Genomic DNA, 24717 nt, shown 5'->3' on the forward strand with positions numbered 1-24717 from the left:
GTCTGAAAGGGCAGCGCGGCAACGCGGCTGGTGGGACGAGAAGTCCCCGGGAGGCAGCAACTAATTTTGGAGCCGGGAGTGCAGCGTCCCAGCAGGGGAACCTTGACGCTGGGCTTTGGACTGGCAGCGGAGGATCTGACCTCAGATTCAGCGGGCCAGACCCTCGGGGAAAATCTCCACACAGCCAGCACACATAGGCGACACGGCCCTCAGGAATCTCAGATAAAATAGTCATCCCAAGCAAGATAAGCAACTTTGGCTATATTTCGGGGTGCTATTCTCTGCTGTTTTTCTGAACCCTCTCCTCCCCTTCCCAGGCGGCTTCATTAACATTGGAATTTCCTGAGCCACAGGGAGAACGGCTCCAGCTCTGTGGCTTCGCTTTTCCATTTTTTTTTTTTTTTTGGTCTTTTCCTAACCCATTCTTCCAGCCTGAGAGAAGCAACCACAAAAAACCCAGGGAACAAAAATCCTTCTCTAATTGCACTAAAAACACAGAAACAGCTACAGCCAAGCATATATGATCCAAATCTCAGACTTTCACCCCTACAGGGGACAAGGTGGATATTATAATGCAAAGGCAGTTCTGATAGGGATCTGACTGCATTTTTTTTAGCAGATTTACTGGAGAGACAAGTCTCCCAGGTCTGATATCTCTGCGTATTCAACAGAGCCCTAACTGACCAACAACAGGGAACTGAGGGCTGAAGCTCCTCCCAGACCACCTAGCCTCTCACCTTAGGGGTCTAAGGAGGGTGACACCTATCAATCAGTAGACGTACTTGCATTGGGGGCCTAAGGTACAGCTGCAGAGCCCACCCACCAAGGTGCTATAGGAATAGAGACACACCTACCCCACTGACACTTGGGGGAAGCCTGTCAGCATCCTGCCCCCCTGAAGTGTGAACCCCAGCTACTAATAGAATCTGGTGCACACAACTATCACCACTACTTCTCGAGGTGGATAGGTGTTAGGGTGCAGCACACACTTGATGACCCCAAATCAGATTCTACTCAAGAATAGTGAATACACTCAGGCATATATATCTGGCAACAGCCCAAACCAGCTGGTAATAGGTCATAAGTAAGTCAACGGCTACAACAAACAAGACAGCACAATCTAGTAGCCCATTCACGTATATTGAAAGAAAACAAAACAAGATAAGACTCAGTGAGCAAATACAGAATAAATCACTACTATATCTTTTTTTTTTTTATATCTTAGTGATGGCTCGGAGACAGCACTTGATATCAAACCACATAAAGAAGCAGACCATGACAGCTTCTACAACCCCCCAAACAAAAGAATCAAAATCTTTCCCAAATGAAGATACAATCCTGGAATTATCAGATACAGAATATAAAAAACTAATTTACAGAATGCTTCAAGACATCAGGGATGACCTCAGAAATGAAATAAGGCAAACTGCAGAAAAAGCCAAGGAACACACTAATAAAACAGTTGAAGAACTCAAAAAGATTATTCAAGAACATAGTGGAAAAATTAATAAGTTGCAAGAATCCATAGAGAGACAGCATGCAGAAATTCAAAAGATTAACAATAAAATTGCAGAATTAGACAACGCAATAGGAAGTCAGAGGAGCAGACTCGAGCAATTAGAATGCAGAGTGGGAAATCTGGAGGACCAGGGAATTAACACCAACATAGCTGGAAAAAAATCAGATAAAAGAATTAAAAAAAAATGAAGAAACCCTAAGAATCATGTGGGACTCTATCAAGAAGGATAACATGCGTGTGATTGGAGTCCCAGAACAGGCAGGGAGGACAGAAAACACAGAGAAAATAGTTGAAGATCTGCTGACAGAAAACTTCCCTGACATCATGAAAGACGAAAGGATATCTATCCAAGATGCTCATCGAACCCCATTTAAGATTGATCCAAAAAGAAAAACACCAAGACATATTATCATCAAACTTGCCAAAACCAAAGATAAACAGAAAATTTTAAAAGCAGCCAGGGATAAAAGAAAGGTCTCCTTCAAGGGAGAATCAATAAGAATAAGTTCAGACTACTCAGCAGAAACCATGCAGGCAAGAAGGCAATGGGATTACATACACAGAGCACTGAAGGAGAAAAACTGCCAGCCAAGAATCATATATCCAGCAAAACTCTCTCTGAAATATGAAGGCGAAATTAAGATATTTACAGATAAACGCAAGTTTAGAGAATTTCCAAAAACCAAACCAAACCTACAAGAAATACTAAAGGAAACTGTTTGGTCAGAAAACCAATAATATCAGATACCAGCACAACACAAGGTCACAGAACAGAACATCCTGATATCAACTCAAATAGGGAAATCACAAAAACAAGTTAAGATTAATTAAAAAAAAAAAATGCTCAAAACAGGGAATCATTGAAGTTAATATGTAAAAGATCACAATAATCAAAAAGAGGGACTAAATACAGGAGGCATAGAACTGCCATATGGAGAGGGATACAAGGTGATATAGGACAATACAAGTTAGGTTTTTACTTAGAAAAATAGGGGTAAATATTAAGGTAACCACAGAGAGGTATAACAACTCCGTAAGTCAAAATAAAAGCCAAGAAAAACGTTAACAACTCAACAAACAAAGTCAAATACTATGAAAATGAGGATCTCACAATTTACAGAGAAAAACGTCGCAGCACAAAAAAGTGGAAAAATGAAATTGTCAATAACACACATAAAAAGGCATCAAAATGACAACACTAAACACTTACTTATCAATAATTATGCTGAATGTAAATGGACTAAATGCACCAATAAAGAGACAGAGAGTCTCGGACTGGATAAAGAAACACGATCCGTCTATATGCTGCCTACAAGAGACACACCTTAGACTTAGAGACGCAAACAAACTAAAACTCAAAGGATGGAAAAAGTATATCAAGCAAACAATGAGCAAAAAAGAAGTGGAGTAGCAATATTAATTTCTGACAAAATGGATTTTAAACTTAAATCCACCACAAAGGATAAAGAAGGACACTACGTAATGATAAAAGGGACAATTGATCAGGAAGATATAACCATATTAAATATTTATGCACCCAATGACAGGGCTGCAAGATACATAAATCAAACTTTAACAGAACTGAAAAGTGAGATAGACACCTCCACAATTATACTAGGAGACTTCAACACACCACTTTCAGAGAAGGACAGGACATCCAGTAAGAAGCTCAATAGAGACACGGAAGACCTAATTACAACAATCAACCAACTTGACCTCATTGACTTATACAGAACTCTCCACCCAACTGCTACAAAATATACTTTTTTTTCTAGTGCACATGGAACATTCTCTAGAATAGACCACATATTAGGTCACAAAACAAACCTTTGCAGAATCCAAAACATCGAAATATTACAAAGCATCTTCTCAGATCACAAGACAATAAAAGTAGAAATCAATAACAGAAAAACTAGGGAAAAGAAATCAAATACTTGGAAACTGAACAATACCCTCCTGAAAAAAGATTGGGTTATAGAAGACATTAAGGCGGGAATAAGGAAATTCATAGAATGAAAATACTTCCTATCAAAACCTCTGGGATACAGCAAAAGCAGTGCTCACAGGCCAATTTATATCGATAAATGCACACATACAAAAAGAAGAAAGAGCCAAAATCAGAGAACTGTCCCTACAACTTGAACAAATAGAAAGTGAGCAACAAAAGAATCCATCAGGCACCAGAAGAAAACAAATAATAAAAATTAGAGCTGAACTAAATGAATTAGAGAACAGAAAAACAATTGAAAGAATGAACAAAGCCAAAAGCTGGTTCTTTGAAAAAATTAACAAAATCGATAAACCATTGGCTAGACTGACTAAAGAAATACAGGAAAGGAAACAAATAATCCGAATAAGAAACGAGAAGGGCCACATCACAACAGACCCAACTGAAATTAAAAGAATCATATCAGATTATTATGAAAAATTGTACTCTAACAAATTTGAAAACCTAGAAGAAATGGATGAATTCCTGGAAAAACACTACCTACCTAAACTAACACATTCAGAAGTAGAACAACTAAATAGACCCATAACAAAAAAAGAGATTGAAACGGTAATCAAAAAACTCCCCCCCAAAAAAAAAGCCCTGGCCCGGATGGTTATACTGCAGAGTTCTATCAAACACTCAGAGAAGAGATAACACCACTACTACTAAAGGTATTTCAAAGCATAGAAAATGACGGAATACTGCCTAACTCATTCGATGAAGCCACCATCTCCCTGATACCAAAACCAGGTAAAGACATCACAAAAAAAGAAAATTACAAACCTATATCCCTCATGAACATAGATGCAAAAATCCTCAACAAAATTCTAGCCAATAGAATTCAACAACAAATCAAAAAAATAATTCGCCACGACCAAGTAGGATTTATACCAGGTATGCAAGGCTGGTTTAATATTAGTAAAACCATGAATGTAACCCACCATATAAATAAAACAAAAGACAAAAACCACATGATCTTATCAATCGATGCAGAAAAGGCATTTGACAAAGTTCAACACCCATTTATGATAAAAACTCTCACCAAAATAGGAATTGAAGGAAAATTCCTCAACATAATAAAGGGCATCTATGCAAAGCCAACAGCCAATATCACTCTAAATGGAGAGAGCCTGAAAGCATTTCCCTTGAGAACGGGAACCAGACAAGGATGCCCTTTATCACCACTCTTATTCAACATTGTGCTAGAAGTCCTAGCCAGAGCAATTAGGCTAGACAAAGAAATAAAGGGCATCCGGATTGGCAAAGAGGAAGTAAAATTATCTCTATTTGCAGATGACATGATCTTATACACAGAAAACCCCAAGGAATCCTCCAGAAAACTACTGAAACTAATAGAAGAGTTTGGCAGAGTCTCAGGTTATAACATAAACATACAAAAATCACTTGGATTCCTCTACATCAACAAAAAGAACACCGAAGAGGAAATAACCAAATCAATACCATTCACAGTAGCCCCCAAGAAGATAAAATACTTAGGAATAAATCTTACCAAGGATGTGAAAGACCTATACAAAGAAAACTACAAAGGTCTACTATAAGAAATTAAAAAGGACATACTTAAGTGGAAAAACATACCTTGCTCATGGATAGGAAGACTTAACATAGTAAAAATGTCTATTCTACCAAAAGCCATCTATACATACAAGGCACTTCCGATCCAAATTCCAATGTCATTTTTTAAGGTGATAGAGAAACAAATCACCAGCTTCATATGGAAGGGAAAGAAGCCTCAGATAAGCAAAGCATTACTGAAAAAGAAGAAGAAAGTGGGAGGCCTCACTCTACCCGATTTCAAAACCTACCATAGAGCCACAGTAGTCAAAACAGCCTGGTACTGGTACAACAACAGGCACATAGACCAGTGGAACAGAATTGAGAACCCAGATATAAATCCATCCACTTATGAGCAGCTGATATTTGACAAAGGCCCAGGGTCAGTTAATTGGGGAAAAGATAGTCTTTTTAACAAATGGTGGTGGCATAACTGGATATCCATTTGCAAAAAAATGAAACAGGACCCATACCTCACACCATGCACAAAAACTAACTCCAAGTGGATCAAAGACCTAAACATAAAGACTAAAACGATAAAGATCATGGAAGAAAAAATAGGGACAACCCTAGGAGCCCTAATACAAGGCATAAACAGAATACAAAACATTACCAAAAATGACGAGGAGAAACCAGATAACTGGGAGCTCCTAAAAATCAAACACCTATGCTCATCTAAAGACTTAACCAAAAGAGTATAAAGACCACCTACAGACTGGGAAAGAATTTTCAGCTATGACATCTCCGACCAGCGCCTGATCTCTAAAATCTATATGATTCTGTCAAAACTCAACCACAAAAAGATAAACAACCCAATCAAGAAATGGGCAAAGGATATGAACACACACTTCACTAAAGAAGATATTCAGGCAGCTAACAGATACATGAGAAAATGCTCTCGATCATTAGCCATTAGAGAAATGCAAATTAAAACGACGATGAGATTCCATCTCACTCCAACAAGGCTGGCATTAATCCAAAAACACAAAATAATAAATGTTGGAGAGGCTGCGGAGAGATTGGAACTCTTATACACTGCTGGTGGGAATGTAAAATGGTACAACCACTTTGGAAATCTATCTGGCGTTATCTTAAACAGTTAGAAATAGAACTACCATACAACCGAGAAATCCCACTCCTCAGAATATACTCTAGAGATACAAGAGCCTTCACACAAACAGATATATGCACACCCATGTTTACTGCAGCTCTGTTTACAATAGCAAAAAGCTGGAAGCAACCAAGGTGTCCAGCAACGGATGAATGGGTAAAAAAATTGTGGTATATTCACACAATGGAATACTATGCATCGATAAAGAACAGTGACGAATCTGTGAAACATTTCATAACATGGAGGAATCTGGAAGGCATTATGCTGAGTGAAATTAGTCAGGACAAAAGGACAAATATTGTATAAGACCACTATTATAAGATCTTGAGAAATAGTATAAACTGAGAAGAACACATACTTTTGTGGTTACGAGGGGGGGAGGGAGGGAGGGAGGGTGGGAAAGGGTTATTTACTGATTAATTCATAGATAAGAACTGCTTTAGGTGAAGGGAAGGACAATACTCAATACATGGAAAGTCAGCTCAACTGGACTGGACCAAAAGCAAAGAAGTTTCCGGGATAAACCGAATGCCTCAAAGGTCAGCGGAGCAATGGCGGGGGTTTGGGGACCAGGGTTTAAGGGGACTTCTAAGTCAATTGGCAAAATAATTCTATTATGAAGACATTCTGCATCCCACTCTGAAATGTAGCATCTGGGGTCTTAAATGCTAACAAGTGGCCAACTAAGATGCATCAATTGGTCTCAACCCACCTGGAGCAAAGGAGAATGAAGAACACCAAGGTCACACTATAACTAAGAGCCCAAGAGACAGAAAGGGCCACATGAACGAGAGACCTACATCATCCTGAAACCAGAAGAACTAGTTGGTGACCGGCCACAACCGATGACTGCCCTGTCAGGGAGCACAACAGAGAAATCCTGAGGGAGCAGGAGACCAGTGGGATGCAGACCCCAAATTCTCACAAAAAGACCATACTTAATGGTCTGACTGAGACTAGAGGAATCCCGGCGGCCGTGCTCCCCAGACCTTCTGTTGGCCCAGGACAGGAACCATCCCCGAAGACAACTCATCAGACATGAAAGGGACTGGACAGTGGGTGGGAGAGAGATGCTGATGAAGAGTGAGCTAATTATATCAGGTGGACACTTGAGACTGTGTTGGCATCTCCTGTCTGGAGGCGGGATGGGAGGATAGAGAGAGTTGGATGCTGGCAAAATTGTCACGAAAGGAGACTGGAAGGGCTGACTCATTAGGGGGAGAGCAAGTGGGAGTACGGAGTAAGGTGTATATAAACTTATATGTGACAGTCTGACTTGATTTGTAAACGTTCACTTGAAGCTCAAAAAAAGTTAATAAAAAAAAATAAAAAAAGAAATCATCAACCATTTATAGCCAATATGTACAAGGAGGCACTAGGCTTTACACATTCCCCCAGTGGTAGAGTGGTTAAGAGCTTGGCTGCTAACCAAGAGGTCGGCAGTTGAAATCTACCAGCCGCTCCTTGCAAACTGTATGAGGCAGTTCTACTTCGTCCCACAGGGTCACTATGAGTTGGAATCAACTAAAAGGCAATGGTTTGGGGTTTTTTTGGAATGCTTCCACTCATACTCAACAATGCTTTTCCTTCAAACGTACCTTGTATCCCCTCCTTGTCTTAATGGATTTCACCAAGTTCCATTCTAAACCTACAAATTGAAATTTTAGCTCCACTTTCAAGAATCATGTAATACAAAGAAACTAGGGCAGTTCAGTGCCATCTTCTGATGGTGCCTTTATAAACGGTAATGAATTAGACAAAAGGTTAAATAAATGCTTGAATCATCTGATTCCCCTTTCCCCTCTTCAAATGCAGCTACCTTCCAGGAGGAGTTTAAGCATCGAAGCGATGTTGATGACATCCACACTACACAGCTGATTAAATAGTTATTTTATCCCCCATGGAGGCCTGGTGGCACAGAAGTTAAGTGTCTGGCTGTTAAACAAAAGTTTGGCAGTTCAAATCCACCAGCAGCTCCTTGGAAACCCTGTGGGGCAGTTCTACTCTGTCCTATAGGGTCGCTATGAGTTAGAATCGACTCTACGGCAAAGGGCTTTTTGGTTTGTTATCTCCCATATTTATAAAGCCTTGGATCAATTTGTAATAGGGTCAGAAAAAGAGAACAATAAATCAGTCTAAGAATGCCCAAGGAAAAAAAATCCCATGAAGATGCATTTGGTACAAAAACGGAGGTCAGTAAGGTAGAGGGTGCAATACAAAATACTATCAAAATGAAAACAATATTGTAGTCCAAAAATGAAATCTTAAAGAGGTGGAGGTTAGCTCTGTAAGAAGGTACTTTCTACAGCATTTTACCTCTGTTTGCCATAAAGATCTCCAGGGCTGTATTTTGCAAAAGATAACGACGAGAAAAGATCGATCGTATCTCTGTGAACAGCCATTTTCCATGCAGCCCCTCTGTGTATGCCAGGATCTAGTGAGGAAAAACAATCTCAAGTAAGTAATGATTCTAGAATTTCTCATTTGTTTTGTTTCCCCCCTCCAATTAAAACAGAAAAACATATTAATACAAACAAATTATTTGAAAAGAATTCAATAAATAGTTATTGAAATAATTTGGAGAGAGATTTAAGAAAATGGTCTGCAATATTAGGAAAACTCTTAAACGAAAAAGTGGAGTAAAACTACAAAACTTCAATTTAAAAATACACATTTGGACTTTTTAAAGCAATGACACAGCCTTTGCTTTTTTAGGAAACACTTATTACATTCTTGATCAATTGATGTTTGAGTCATATTTTGGAAAGTCAAGTTCTAGATAAAACCTTAAAAACAAGGAGGGCCACAAGAGAATGTTACACATGCCTATAAATCACATCTATAATTCAGTTTCACATAATATGCCAATAATGTACCCAGAAGTACATTTGCTTACTTTTTAAAAATTTAAGTTCATAACTTAAAAAAAACACTTTCAAGTTCACTGTCAAAGTCACTCATTCAGAAAGCACAAAGGCTGACTGTATAAAAGGTTAAGTATCATTTTGTCAGCTAAGGCTAAACACAAACCTGCCAGTGAACTCAGCATAATCTCTCTATGGAGTAGGTGGTTGTCAGAGTAACTTGTTACAATTCTTGTCATCCCATGTGACAAACACAGATGCTGAGAATACTTTGCCAATTCAAAGTAATCCTGTCTTTAAACCTAAACCACTTTGTGGCTTTGTTATTCAAGTTTTGTTTTTTTTTAAAAGTTTGTTTCAAAAGCTTAAATATGAAGTTATAAAAGGAAAACCAGATTTAGCATTTCTCTGTACTTTCCATAATATTAATAAAGAAAACGAGATGCATTTGTTATCGGTACCTGAAGAAAACCCATGGTGATGTATGTTAAAAAATTATGTTTTAGCTCTCAAAAGTAGCCACCATTAAAAAATGCAAACGAATCTACATTTGATGATGATATTACGTTGTTGGCGTAAAGATCGGGCACAAAGAAGAAAAACAATGAATAGTAGTATGAATTTATTTTATGCAAAGTTTACACTGTTCTTTTCTATACTCTTCCATTCTTCTGATCCTAAATGCAAATAAATCTACATTCCTCAATTCAAAATACATTTTTTAAAGAAAAAACCTCTTATTTAATTCAGTAAGTACAAAGTCGCCACTTTAATTTTTCTATAGAAATGGTTCTATTTTTGGCACTTCAGGGCCCAGGAATTGAAAGAATGAGTACAACTCTAAGGCTCAGGTTGTTTAAAAAATAAAACAAAAAGTTCAAAGGATTAGTCACGAAGAATCACGCTTTCGGCTGTGAAAACTGCTGATTGAGAAATCCTAACTCTGTTACACAACCTACCTACGTAACAAATACTGAGAGAAATGAATGAGAAAAGGGAGGACAAAACTATGGGTATTACTCCCAAAGTTTTTTTAAAGCAGAGGTATTCTTTCTCTCACCACAACCACTGCTACCACCAGCAGATCCAAGCCTTCAGAGTCTGCAGTAGCCTTCTACTTGGTCTCCCTACTATTCTTACCTCTAGGGTCTATTCTGCTCAGGGGAGCCAAAGAAAAAAATTTTAAAAGGCGAATCAGATCACATCGGTCCTATATTTAATAGCGTCCTGTGGTTTCACATCACACACAATAAACTCTAAGCTCCTCTTAACTGCATGTAAAGTCTTATATTTGGGACAATCTGACGAGCCTCTTTCCTCCTCACTGCTTTCATACTAGTTATTCCCTCTGCCTGGAATGCTCTTCTCTCACATCTAGATTTCTTTTCATTATGTTATCTCCTCAGTGAAGCCAAAGGATCTAAATCCCACTTCCTCTACCACCATTCATCCTACTCAAAACCCTTACCAGGTTTTCTTCATAACACTGTGATCTGAATTCTAATATCGGCTTACTTGTCTGTTCCCTCTATTCATCACTTGAATACTGGAATCTAAGTTGCTTTAGAGCAAAGACATTGCCTAGACAATGGCATACAACAACAACAACAGAACAATGTCTAGGCAATGACACACAACAACAGAACAATGTCTAGGCAATGGCACACAACAACAACAGAACAATGTCTAGGCAATGACACACAACAACAAAAACAGAACAATGTCTAGGCAATGGTACACAACAACAACAGAACAATGTCTAGGCAATGGTACACAACAACAAAACAATGTCTGGCACAAAGTAGATATTTTCTGAATGATTAAATGAATCAATAAATGGCAACCCAAGTTTCATATACATGTCCCAAATTCATTTTGTTTGCCCCATAGGATGTTTTAACCAAATTTGAATGAGTTGAAAATATTGGAGAAAATGAATATTTACACAAATACATACTTATATATTTACATAAATGTCAGGAAAAACTGGACTATGTGGCTGCAAATCTGGATCCATATGCCGCATGGTAACAACTGGCACGCGCTCTCCATTTGGCCCTCATTTACTCATTTGCTATTACCTGCCTCATTTCATCAGCATTTGAGTTTGCCACTTATATTTTTCAAATGTTAGACAATCCAATATATGTTCCATAACACCATATAAACCCAATCTATCCAATTATTGATAAGGAAAATGAGGCTCAGACTAATTAAATACTTAATACAAAATTCCTTGACAAATCAGTGGCTGTGTCTCAGCTACTCTCAATCCACAAGCCTAGAGCTTCCATTATATACCACACTGACACATTTCCAAGAGGGATGAATTTTTGTTAAACTAGAATCCAACTCATTAGGAATTTTAATCAACTCTTCTTCTCTTCCTGCACATAGGTTACAGGTGAAAGAGAAAAAGCAAAAAAAAAAAAAAAAAAGATTTTTGAAGCTCTGTGATATCCTAGGAATATCACACTGGTCTGCAAATTCTACCCCTTATATCTATGGAACTATATAAACCTGTTTTCATGATGGTGATGCCAATCACTGTAAGGTCAAAATCATTTATCTAAATATTTAATTATATTCTAGGATATTCCATTTAGTAATAAAAATAAAGATTCTAAACCATTTTATAACATTTTTAATGTACCAAAATAATTATGATTAATTGGAAAATTCAATTTATATTCCATTTCTTTAAGCAGTATAGTTATTCAAACATCTACTTGAAACACAGCAAGTAGCATGCTCCTTCAAAATGTGCTTTATTAACAAATGTCAAGCATATTCAAAAGTACAGAAAATAAAATAAGTCCATGTATCTGCTACTCAACATTATCAAATCCTACCATTCGCTATATTATTGCATATATTTAAAAAAAAATTAATAGATTATAAATAGTATTGAAACTCTTATGTTTAATCTTTCCTGATCCCATTTTCCTCCTTCCTCAGAGCCAATCACTACCCTCGTTTTTGGGATTATAATTCCCATGTAAATTTTTACACTATTAGTACATTTATATGCATAATTGATTTAATCTAGTATTGTTTTGTATGTTTTCGAACTTGATATAAATGGCAACAAACTGAATGATAGTACTTTCAATGTTAAATATAATCAGGTATAGTAATTTTTTAAAACTCAGAAAAGGAGAAACAGGAGGAGAGACAGAAAATTATTTAACATTGTCAAAGGAATCAAAAAAGTAAAATGTTACTTAGAAAAACTAGTCTGATTTCTTAAAAGAAAAAATTAACAAGTGAAATTTTACAGTTATGGAAGAGAAAGTTGAGGTTTGATATAAAATGAAGAATCCTTTAACTAGTAAAATTACTTGCTAAAATGGACATAATAACATTTCTTTAAAGTATTCATTAGGAAAAGGTGTCAGTACTGAGAAGCAGCTGAGGCCTAGCTAAACCAGAGGTTTGTTTCTTATTGGAATAGTATATGCCTGGTCCAAGGCTTCACTTCAAAGTCTCTAGAGTTTAATTAAAACTGGATTAGGTAGAAACAGACCCTTCTTTGGGACTTTCTGTTCACTGAAACTCTACACACACTGACAGCACCCTAGACAGAGGTCCAGCCCTCCAATGAATCAGTTGCTATGGAAACAGTATCATTACCATTGCGCTGCAGTTATGACCAAAAGTGGAGAATAGCTCGAAAGCTTAAGCCCACAGCACTCTCTTTGAATGTTTACTACCTAGCTTTATTGATACTGTTGGTATTATTAGCAAATTCAACTTTCTTCATATATATATGTACATATGTATATAATTTGTTTCAACAAAGTTGGTTTATTAGTTAAACTTTAGGTAAGGGAGATAGAAAGGAGAGAAAGAAACCAGTATTTAATTATATATACACACACATACATATATGTATATATTACTTTATATTAAAAATTTTAACGAAGATACATTTGATTATCTGAAAACCATACCTTCTGAAAAAGCATATATCATTCTCCCTAACTAATGTGCCCATTTCTTTCTTCTACACTTCAAATAGTACACTGTGGACAGATAAGAAAACTTCTTTACCTTGTTGCATATATTCTTGAATTGAAAGTAAAGCATTTTCACTTTTCTCTTTAGCTCTCCAGTTTATCAAAATAAAACTTTTGTTTTCTCATCTTAACCAAAGAACAAAACTAGAAACCTGTATTTATTGCCTAACTAAATGGTACTCTTACTTATTAAATATTACACTTTTTTTTTAGGTAGACTGAAAATAGTCTCTGAAAATAGAGCCATATTTGTTTTAAGAAAAAAAAATGGGGCTTTGTTTCACGAACTACAAAAACTACCCTTAATACACTTAAAAGGTTTTACAATTTTTTGTCAAGAGAAAAAAATAAAATGTTTTACCTGAAAAATAAGAAGTATTTACAAAAAAAATCCATATATATACACTCACATATATAACATCAATAAAAAATATCTTTAAAAACACTACTCGTTATTTTTAAAACTAGCACAGCATATCCTAGTCCCAAACATTTGCCACTATTTGAAGAGGTTCTACTCTTTCAGATTAATTCCACACTGACTTCTGAAGAATTTGTAAGTAAGAGTAAAATCATACATATTAACAGTAGTATTTGAAATTTCACAACAAAACCATTTCCAAACTATATGGATATATTTAACATCAATAAAAATGTTTTAAATTTAGTATACAAAATACAGGCTAAATCATGCTATCAATTAACAACATCATTTACAGGAAAAGTCTAGGAAATATTCTCTACATCCCATTTTCATGGAACATAATTATAAATTACAGTCAGAAGGCATATATTTTAATATGGAAAAAACAGCAAACAGAAATGGATAAAAACACAGGGAAATATTCTCTTATCAAATCACCACTAAATACATGTACAATAATGTTTTATTTACAATAACTGCAATTTTAACTAGTTTAAAGGAATTTAAATCAAGTATTTTAAAGTTGTAGCTCCATATTATTATCATGGTTTTTGCATTTTGCTACATACAATTTTCTCTGGAACTTGATATCAAAGCATAACACTTGATTTACTTTATCATAGTGAATTCTAGTTAAAGAATTTACTTCATCATTAGACCACATGACTTTTAGTTTGAAGTTTTCAAATATATATCCTTGAAACAAAACTTGAAGGTCTTTCCTTGAATTTGAAGATGGCATATTGTTGAGTATGGTGGAAAATTCGGTAATTTTGTTATTAAATCTATATCCCTGAACACTTAGAATGTCACCAAATTTCAGAAAGAATACAAAAATTGATAATAATAAAAAATATGAAAGTTATGAATAGGACAGAAAATTACCCTTTAAATTAATTATGAGTTGTTATTTAAAATCTTTTCATCTATACAGTATATTTCCTCCTTCTGCTTACTGGTACTATGATGTGGTACAGTGTTCTCCTTAGCATTTTCATGGGTGACAAATTCAATTAAACATATTCATTACTCTAATGTTCTACTTGGCAGTTTTAGTCAGAATGAAAAATTAAAAATATATAAATAAAATGCTATGTGACCTTTGTATTGATTGGGCTAAAATGGTTTTAGCCTGGGTGTGGATGATGGTGGAGCCAGGAGGGGCAAGAGGGGAGCATACAAACACACATGCTCTTATGTTTTCTCTTCCAATTACTGAGGGAGATGATAAAACCACAGCAAATGATGTATCAGCTCATTTTATCTTATCGCTTTGGGGCTAGGTGACAATGAAGTTCATATTTCACTGGCTCCCATTGAAGATTGTGAAAATTACTTGCCCTTATGACCTGAAATTTCACTAGAAGACAGAAATTTCTCTTCTGCAAAGTAATGCAATTTTTCAGATGTCAACCTTTAGCCCAGCTTTAAAAATTAATTTCATTTATATTAACCAATGATATTGATATTTTCACAGAACACTCTTTGATACATGAAGCACTGACTGGCAAATTGATGTTGCTTTAGATGGGTAAAACTATTTTATTTTAAGCTGCTATGCCAGACAGATTTACAGCAAACTGAAATTCCCATTTCATAATGTAATATTTGTGCAGGGGCGATGCACTTTTAAGCCCTTGGCCTGTAAATAATTCAGATTTTTTAGCTAGTTCTGTTTTATTTTCAATATTCTCCTGCTTAAAAATAATTTACATTCTAAATGATATGTCATAAAGGCCATTTCTTATTGAACTAACATTCAATGTATATCTTAATTAGTACAAGAAAAAATCAAATGTGGTATGAAGACGCAAAACAAAGAAGGCATTTTTATTCATTATCCAACTCATTTTTAATTCAAGTTTTTTTAATTGCAACTATAACTGCAGTCTGATGTTTTCTGTGAAAGAACACAAGAATCAAAAACATACCAGAAAAGAATGTTAAGGAACAATATTAAGGAACACAAATGCATTTTATTTCATTTTTGATAGCAACACATAAGGTAAGGAGCTAGGTGTTATATTTGCAGAGAAAGAGCAGATTCTGAATTAAAATAGAGGTATTTCGGCTAGAAGATTCCTTTTAAAATAAGAACATAACAAAATGGAAGCCACAATGTCAATTTCAACATGAAGAAGGTTTGAAAGAGTCCTATCTGATTGTAGCATAGGAAATAAAGAAATTACCTTGTATCTGTACAAAAGAGAAAAACTCCAATAAAAAAAATTTATAAAGCAGTAAAAATGTTACTAAAGATATATAGTTTGGTGTTCTAACCAGTTTTATTACCTTTATCTGGTAAAGAGTTTTGCCTAATTCAGATAACACCTTAACACTACAATCACCACACCCAAGCCCTTCCATTGCATTAATAAGATAATTTAAGTATAAAAATGCAAATAAATATGCATACAATTTATGCTTTATTCAATACTCTTCAAAATTAGAAAGAGGCCAAGAAAGATATTTCTTTAATTTGGCTAATTTCTGCCGAAAATGGTTTAACACTGCTCTGCCTAACTTTTCCACCCTCAAAACCACTTTCGCCTTTTTCATGCTAACAACATCCAAATTGTTCTTTCTTCACTGATTCAAAAACATCTATATTTAATTCTTCCTATACATTTTTATTTTTTTATACATATGGTATGAAAAAAGATAACATACATTATGATTCATCATTTTTTCTTTTAGATTGGAAAGATTCCTAGTCACTTCTCAAAGACCTGTGGGAGTAACACTACAGTACTGAAATCAAGGTGTACAATATTTTTTCCTATTATGGCACACAATGGTTCTGTAAAGTCATGTGCTTTCTATTCTTTAAAGAATTAAACTTAAATCAGCACTAATAAAAGATTATTTTAAAAAAGGTTGAAATATTTTATAATATATACTTTTAAATCAACTAAGGGTCAATATCATCTTTCTTAAAGCCAATTCTTCCTTTATGAACTCAATCTCAGTCTCAGATTGGCATCAAAGGTCCTCCCTAGATAAAAAAAATGAACAAAATCTTCAAGTTGGATTAACAGCCTATAGCTAGGCTACTTATCTCTTCATAGCAAACACAGTATGATTTAGTCGTTGACGTTTCTCTGATGCCTAAGTTATTTACGCTAATTAAACAGAAAACTTTTGCTTAAAGAATTTGCTTTTGTTCTTCAAATTTATTTAAAAACAAAAACAAAACCCACTGCCGTTGTCGATTCCAACTCAGTAGCGACTCTATGGACAGAGTAGAACTGTCTGCCCCACAGGGTCTCCAAGGAGCAACTGGTGGACTTAAACTGTCAACCTTTTGGCTCGAAGCCGAGCTCTTAACCACTGCACCACCAGGGCTTCCTTCAAATATAACAGGAAAAGAAATAGAAAGGAAAATAATTACATACTACTTGATACTAAAGGAAACCCTGGTGGTACAGTGGTTAAGAGCTACGGCTGCTAACCAAAAGGCTGGCAGTTCAAAACCACCAGGCACTCCTTGGAAACCATATGGGACAGTTCTACTCTGTTCTATAGGGTTGCTATCAGTTGGAATTGACTTGATGGCAATGAGTTTGATGCTAAAAGCCGAAAGTTCTCATGACATTTTTTTCCCAATCAGAGCGAAATACTTTTCTTTTCTCTCTCTCTCTTTTTAACCTTCTGTCCCCTACTAATTGCTCAGCTTTAGTTGGAGTCAGTTAAAAATGAGCAGTACATTTTCCTATTTACTTCCATAATATAGCATGAAACTAAATATTGTGCTCACATTCTACTTCAGATATATTCTTCCCCAAAAAAGCTTTTCTTAAAAGATCTGTATTACTCAAAACGTTATGGCTACAATTTAAATAAAATTTTCAAGTTAACTTGATTTCATTGCGTAACTCCAAACCATTGCATACTTCCCACCCCTCCCCCAACTATACTGGAGTTCCTACTTGAGTGAAGTTCTCAGAGGCTGGATCTAAGTCATGTTTCTTTCCCCAATACTTAGAATGGTACCAAAAACACAGAAGACGTTGACTCATGGATAGAGGGCCACCCCAGCCTCACAAACTACCTACCTTCTAAGATTCTAAGAACACATGAACACAAACATTGTAGAAAATAAGAAAGAGTAGACAAGTGAAACGGGAATCTATAACACAGTAAATTTAAAAGATCAAATTCAAATGTCAAGAGTACTTCCACAGCTGACAAAGATGGAGTAACAGGGACCGGATTTACTCTTGAATCTAAACAATACTGAAAACAGACAAAATATAAGGGGAAAAAACAGTTTTCAAAACATTTAGAAAAAAATTGCTGTCAAATTGATTCCAATTCATAGCAACCATCTAGGACAGAGGAGAACTGCCCCATAGGGTTTTTAAGACCATAAATCTTTACAGACTAAAGCTGCTACATCTTTCTCCCACGGAAAGGCTGTTGGGTTTGAACTGCCAACCTTTACCACTTTAACCACTGCTTTACCGGTGCTCCTTTAAGAGTATTCACAAAAAAAAAAAAAAAAAAAAAAAGGGAACCAAACCCACAGTCGATTTCAACTCACCGTGGTCCTATGGGTCAGAGAAAAACTGCCCCATAGGGTTTCCAAGGAGCAGCTGGTGGACTTGAACTGCCAACTGTTTGGCTAGTAGCCAAGCTCTTAACCACTGTGCTATGCTACCAGGGATCCTTAAGGATATCAGAAATCAAGAAATAAAGGAGAGTAATCCCTCAGAGTCAGAATCGACTCCATGGCACTGGGTTTGGATTTTTTGGTTTTGGAATCCCTCAGAGATTGGAAACAAAGAGGTGAGATCTACCATTATCCCAACTTCCTGCCTAGTAAGAATTTCCAGGCCACAGAGCAGATAGGAGTAATCTAGTTAGAACCAGTGGTCTACTGGAATAGAGGGGACAGAGCTGGAAGTACAGGAAGATTGAGGAGGCTAAAATTCACAGGGCTGAGTAGCAGATCAGAGAGAGCTACAAAGAAACAGAGATCTGCAGTCTTTTGCTAAATACTGATCAACTTGCGTGTATGAGAAAACGACCTGAGGGCAGGGAAAAAATTAACGGAAAAATTACAGGAAATCAGACGCAAAACACATATAGCCTAAGTGAAATGCCTATAATTTATGGGCACTGGGTAAAGTACTCAGGAGGATTTTGGTGCTCTGGTGCTGCCTAAGAAATGAATCAAACTATTTCCAAGTAACATAACTATATCCCAGGACAAAGCATAAGAATATTTATAGAAATACAAAAACATCCAGTACACCACAGGGTAAAATTCACCATGGCTGGCACCCAATTCAAAATTACCAGGTTTCAAAAAAAGCAAGAAAATATGACCCATAATGAGAGAAACCAATCAAACTGAACTAGAAATGACACAGATAACAGGGTAGTAGAAAAGGACACTGAAACAGACAAACTAGATTTTAGAGCAAAAAAAAAAAAGTAAATGAACAGGGTCATTTCATAATGATAAATAATTTTATCAAGAGGCCATAACTATCCTAAGTGTTACACACCTAATAACAGAACTTTAAAATACATGAAGCAAAAACTGATAGAACAGAAAGAAGAAACAAGACAAACTAACATTATAAAAAGTGTCAACATTTTTTTTCTCCATAACTGATAAAACAAGTAGGTAACTGATAAAATCAGTAAGAATATGGGAGATTTGAACAACACCATCAACCAAGTTGACCTAATTGACATTTGTAGAACATTCCATCCAACAACAGCAGAATACATATTTACAAAGGCAACATATTCTGGGTCAAAAGCCAAGTCACAACAAATTCAAAAGATTCAAATCATGCACAGTATTTTTCTGACTCTACTGGAATTAACTTAGAAATCAATAACAGAAAGATATCTGGAAAAGCCTCATTACTTAGAAACTAAATAGTTCATTTCTAAATAATCCATGGGTCAAAGAAGAAACAAAAAGAAAATTAGAAGAGTATTTTGAATTGAATGAAAATACAATATGTAAAAATTTGTTAAATGCAGGTAAAGGGGTGCTTAGAGGACATTTTACAGCATTAAACACCTATATTAATAGGAAAGGACAAAGGTCTACAATCAATGACCTCGGATTCTACCATTAAAAAAAAAAAAAAACCTAGAAAAATAAGAGCAAATTAAACCCAAAGTAAAAAGACCAAATAATAAAAATGCAAATCAATGAAATAGAAAACATATTAGTAGAGAAAGCTCAATGAAACCAAAAGCTGTTTTTTTCAGAAGATAAATAATATTAATGCCAGACTGACCAGACAAAATAGAGAAGACAAAAATTACCAGTATCAGCAATGAAAGAAGAAACATCACTACAGATTTTACAGTCATTAAAAGAATAAAAAGGTCATGTTATGAACAATGTTATATGACTAAATTGGACAATTCAGTTGCAATGAACATATTTCTTGAAAGATACAAATACAAAAGCTCACTCAATAAGAAACAGATAACCTGAATAGCACTGTATCTATTAAAGAAATTGAATATGTAGTTTTAAATTTTCCCATAAAGTAAACTCCAGGCCCATATGGCTTCACTGGTAAATTCTACAAAACATTTAGGGAAGAAGTAATACCAATTCTATACAAAGTCTTCCAGAAAATTAAAGAGGAGGGAATATCTGCCTATTCATTCTATGAGGCCAGCATTTCCTGGATACAAAAACCAAAGATATTGTAACACAAGGAAATGCTTAGGGCAATCTATGCTTAAATATTTGTGATTTCTTTGCCTTGAGACATTATGGATATCCTATAAAATAGATATATTAAATGTCTCCTTTTCAAGAAAACTACCAAGAGAAGGTTTGCTACTTCTACACTTTCACAAATTGTCCCTGAAGACACCCACCGCCAACCCCCTCCTTATACTTCTTAAAAATGTCTACCCTGTTTCCTTTTGTCAAAGATTCCAACTTGCATTTCTTTTTAATTTTAGTAGTGTGGCTGATTCTTAGCCTTCTCACTCTACATTGAGTGATTTTTGGTTGAATTCTTAGCCTTCTCACTCTACACTGAGTGGTTTCATCAACAGCCAATGTTTCATTCACTAAACTACACAACAGTGTTAAGATCTAGTGACAACATAATATAAGAGATGAATACCTCTACTTGGATAAGACAGTTTTATACCCTTATATCCAATCACCAGGGGCCCTGGTGGAGCAGTAGTTAAGGGTTTGGCTGCTAACCAAAAGTTCGGCAGTTCGAATCTACCAGCCGTTCCTTGGAAACCCTATGGGGCAGTTCTACTCTGTCCTATAGGGTCACTATGAGTTGGCACCAACTGGACAGTAAGTGGTTTGCTTTTTCTGGTTTATCCAATCACCTAGTAGAGAGCGCCATCACAATGGCATCCAAATTTGGAAATTCAACACATCCAAAACCAAACTGATTTTTGTCCTCTTAACAGCTGTCATTAGCCCAATAGTCTATTATTGATAAACAGCCTCAAAAACCACGTAAACCAAACAGAAACCTGCGTCATCCTAACCTACAATATTCCATTATTTTTTATTTCACTCACCTCTCAATCAAGTTCAATAGATTCTATCTCCCTAAAAGCACTTACATCCTTCTTTACTGTTTTGAAACCCACTTTAAAAGAAGTCTTTATCATCTTTGAACATTTTCATATAAACATCTCATGTTCCAATTATGTCACACAACATACTCTTTCAAACATGCTATAATATACTGTCTCATGCTTATGCACCTCCCAGTGTTTGGTCTCTCTCTCTGGAATGGAATATCTTTTAATCTGGCTGATAAAAAAGGCGGTAGGAGCAGTTGTATTAGAGTACTAGCCCTACTGGCTCAACTGTCGTGCTTGGCTGCTAACCAAAAGGACTTTGGTTCAAACCCACCCAGCAGCTCTGTGAGACAGACTTTGTGGTCTGCTTCCAAAAAATTACAGGGCAGAAAAATCTATGGGGCAGTTCTACCATGTCACATGTATTTGCTCTAAGTCAGAATCAGCTCGATGGCACCGAAAAACAACAGATAGTAATATTAGCAACTGCAATAAATACAATTTAATTAGTGCTCTTTATATGCCGGGATCTATGCTAAATGTTTTGAAGTAATTATTTAAACTAATCTCAACATGGTACTATGAAATAGACATAATTTTCACTTTTATAAATGAGGAAACAGTCTTTGAGAAGTTGAATGACTTGGTCAGGATCACATAACTAGTAAGTGGTATAACCGAGTGTAACAGATATCTTAACATTGTACTCTAATCTACTACATAATACTCTCTCCAGAGTGAACTTCTCATCCTTAAAGGTCAAGTCAAGTACCTCTTCTTTGTAAAGCTTTGCCTGACTTTCCAAGCAGATGCAACCATCCTCTGCTTTGTGTTATCATAGGCTTAGTACAAAGTTTATTTATTGTCACACGACTCCTACAATAGGCCTCTCATCTGTCAGTCTGGAATATTGTGGTGGCTTATATGTTGCTGTGATGCTGGAAGCTATGCCACCGGTATTTCAAATACCAGCAGGATGACCCTGGTGGACGTATTTCAGTGGAGCTTCCAGGCTAAGATAGATGAGGAAGAAGGATCTGGCAATCTACTTATGAAAAAAATAGGCCAGTGAAAACCTTATGAATAGCAGTGAAACACTGATATAGTGTTAGAAGATGAAACTCTTAGGTTGGAAGGCACTCAAAATACAACTGAGGAAGAGTTGCCTTCTCAAAGTAGAGTCAATGTTAATGACATGAAGGGAAGTCAAGCTTTCGGGACCTTCGTTTGCTGATGTGCATGATACGAAACGAGAAGAAGCAGCTGTTAAAATCCATTAGTAATTGGAACGTGGAAGCTGGGCTATATGAAGAAGAATATGTTACTTATACTTAGAAAAACCAAGCCATAAGGTACAATCATACTGTTCCTGTATTGGGTCTCACATTTCTGCAGGTCTTGAGAGTGAGGCGATCATTGTGCTTTGGTCCCGGCACTCTTTTCAAGGATGTTTTAAAGCAAACGGCCTTCGAAGAAAGGGATACTGTCTTCCTTTGAAGCAAATGCAGTCGCTGGTGGTAAAGGTTAACATGCTCAGAGCCAGAAGTACCGCCAAAAAACAGTCACTGAAAATCTGATGGAGAACAGCCCTACTCTGATACACACAGGGTGATTATGAGTCAGAACCAATTTGAGGGCAACTGGTATTGCTGAGGCAAAGGCCAACCTTACTGTCCACTGTAAAAACTGTGGGTTCCCTAAGGTTGGAGACGCTCAGGTGTGGTGAAAATCCACTGGGTGCAGTACTCACCTGGGCCACTGTACATTGTCTCCAGGGACTTGCCAGGTAAGCAGAACAGACACTAACGTGATGTTTGTTGCGCTGTAAGAAAGATCTTTTTGTCCCTGACCCAGGAGTCTCATGTCTTCTGCTGACACCATGAAACTGCAGCATGCTAAATTGTTAGTTTGCAAGTGGGGTGAAATTTCACGCTGGAAGCTACCAAAAATGAAATCGAATGCTTGAAGATCAATATTCTAGGCATTCGTGAACTGAAATGGACTGGTATTGGCCATTTTGAGTAAGACAATCATAGGGTCCATTATGGCAAGAATGAAAAACTGAAGAGAAATGGCGCTACATTCACCGTCAAAAAGAACATTTCAAGGTCTATCCTGAATTACAATGCTGTCCTTGACAGGATAACACTCATACACCTACAAGGAAGTCCAGTTAACAGGACTACATTTAAATTTACGCACCGACTACTAATGCCAAAGATGAAGGAATTGAATATATTTATCATCTTCTGCAATCTGAAACTGATCAAACACGCAATCGAGATGCACTGATAATTACTGGTGACTGGAATGTGAAAGCAGGAAACAAAGAAGAAACAATAGTTGGAAAATATGGCCTTGGTGACAGAAATGACACTGATGACCATATGATAGAATTCTGCAAGACCAATGACTTATTCATTGGAGATACCATTTTTCAACAACATAAATGGTGACTGTACACATGGACCTCACTCGATGGAATACACAGAAATCAAATTGACTACATCTATGGAAGAGATGATGGAGAAGCTCAATAGCATCAGTCAGAACAAGGCCAAGAGCCAACTACAGAATAGACCATCAACTGCTCATATGCAAGTTCAAGCTGAAGCTGAAGGAAATTAAAACAAGACCACAAGAGCCAAAAAGTATGACCTTGAGTATATCCCACCTGAATTTAGAGACAATCTCAAGAATAAACTTGATGCATTGAACACTAATGACCAAAGACCAGTCAAGTTCTGGAATGACATCAAGGGTGTCATACATGAAGAAAGCAAAAGGTCATTTAAAAAACCATCTTCTGCTGTTCTAGGAGTGTCTCCACACAGGAACCCTGGGTCCAAAGAACATGCTCTGCTCCCAGCACTGCTTCTTGTGGGTAGGAGATCCCCACATTCTCTACTCACTTCTTTTATATCACAAAAGAGATTGACTTAAGACTCAACTTAATCCTGGAGACAGTCTTGCCTCATTAACATAACTGCCTCTAATCCTACTTCATTAACATCATAGAGGTAGAATTTACAACACATAGGAAAATCACATCAGATGACAAAATGGTGGACCATCACACAGTATTGGGAATCACGGCCTAGCTAAGTTGACATGCATTTTGAGGGGACACAATTCAATCCATAACACTCAGTATGGTCTCATTCTGGCCTCTGAGGGTTTTAACTGCATAATAAATGCAAGTGAACTGTTCAGGAGGCTAACTGGTTAACCATAGCTGTGGCCAGGAATACCTGTCCCTGCATCTATCCAATAAAGCAAGTGTGCTTCATTGGTCAGGGACACCTTCCACATGCGGAACCCTTTGCTCATACCTAAACTCACCTAAATACACCATCGGCAGGAAAGGCTGATGAGGCGGAGAAAGAGATAGGACACGTGAACAATGCATAAACCAAGGTTCCAGTACTCTGATCCTTCTGCCCACCTGCACCCTATCCTGCTAACCTGCCCCATCTCCCTTTCCTTACTTCTCATTGTGTGTTTTAAGATGTTTGAATAAACATGTGACTCGAGAATCTTAATTTCATCAGTGAACCTTTCTATTTTTTGATCTCTGGGGTGGCTTGCCTGGTAGTGTTATTTGAAGGCTGCCATTTTTTGGGTATTGCATCAAGTAAATTCCCACAAAACAGGTTCACAGCTAAGCTACATT

The 24717-nt window shown here is 36.5% G+C and overlaps 1 protein-coding gene across 7 annotated transcripts in view; it reads right to left on the bottom strand.

The window, feature by feature from the left end:
* LRBA (LPS responsive beige-like anchor protein) overlaps nucleotides 1–24717 on the bottom strand; it is a 766566-nt gene that overhangs the window by 241781 nt on the left and 500068 nt on the right. For 6 of the 7 annotated variants that reach the window (XM_010597205.3, XM_064267558.1, XM_064267557.1 and 3 more), the window contains one exon: nucleotides 8509–8626. In XM_010597205.3, coding sequence (XP_010595507.2) covers nucleotides 8509–8626 — 118 coding nt within the window. Of the gene's footprint in view, nucleotides 1–8508; nucleotides 8627–13009; nucleotides 14037–24717 lie in introns of those variants that run through there. The other variant, XM_023557134.2, reaches the window with a different exon arrangement.

The sequence above is a fragment of the Loxodonta africana genome, chromosome 13, assembly GCF_030014295.1.
Source record: "Loxodonta africana isolate mLoxAfr1 chromosome 13, mLoxAfr1.hap2, whole genome shotgun sequence".
Classification (NCBI taxonomy): domain Eukaryota; kingdom Metazoa; phylum Chordata; class Mammalia; order Proboscidea; family Elephantidae; genus Loxodonta; species Loxodonta africana.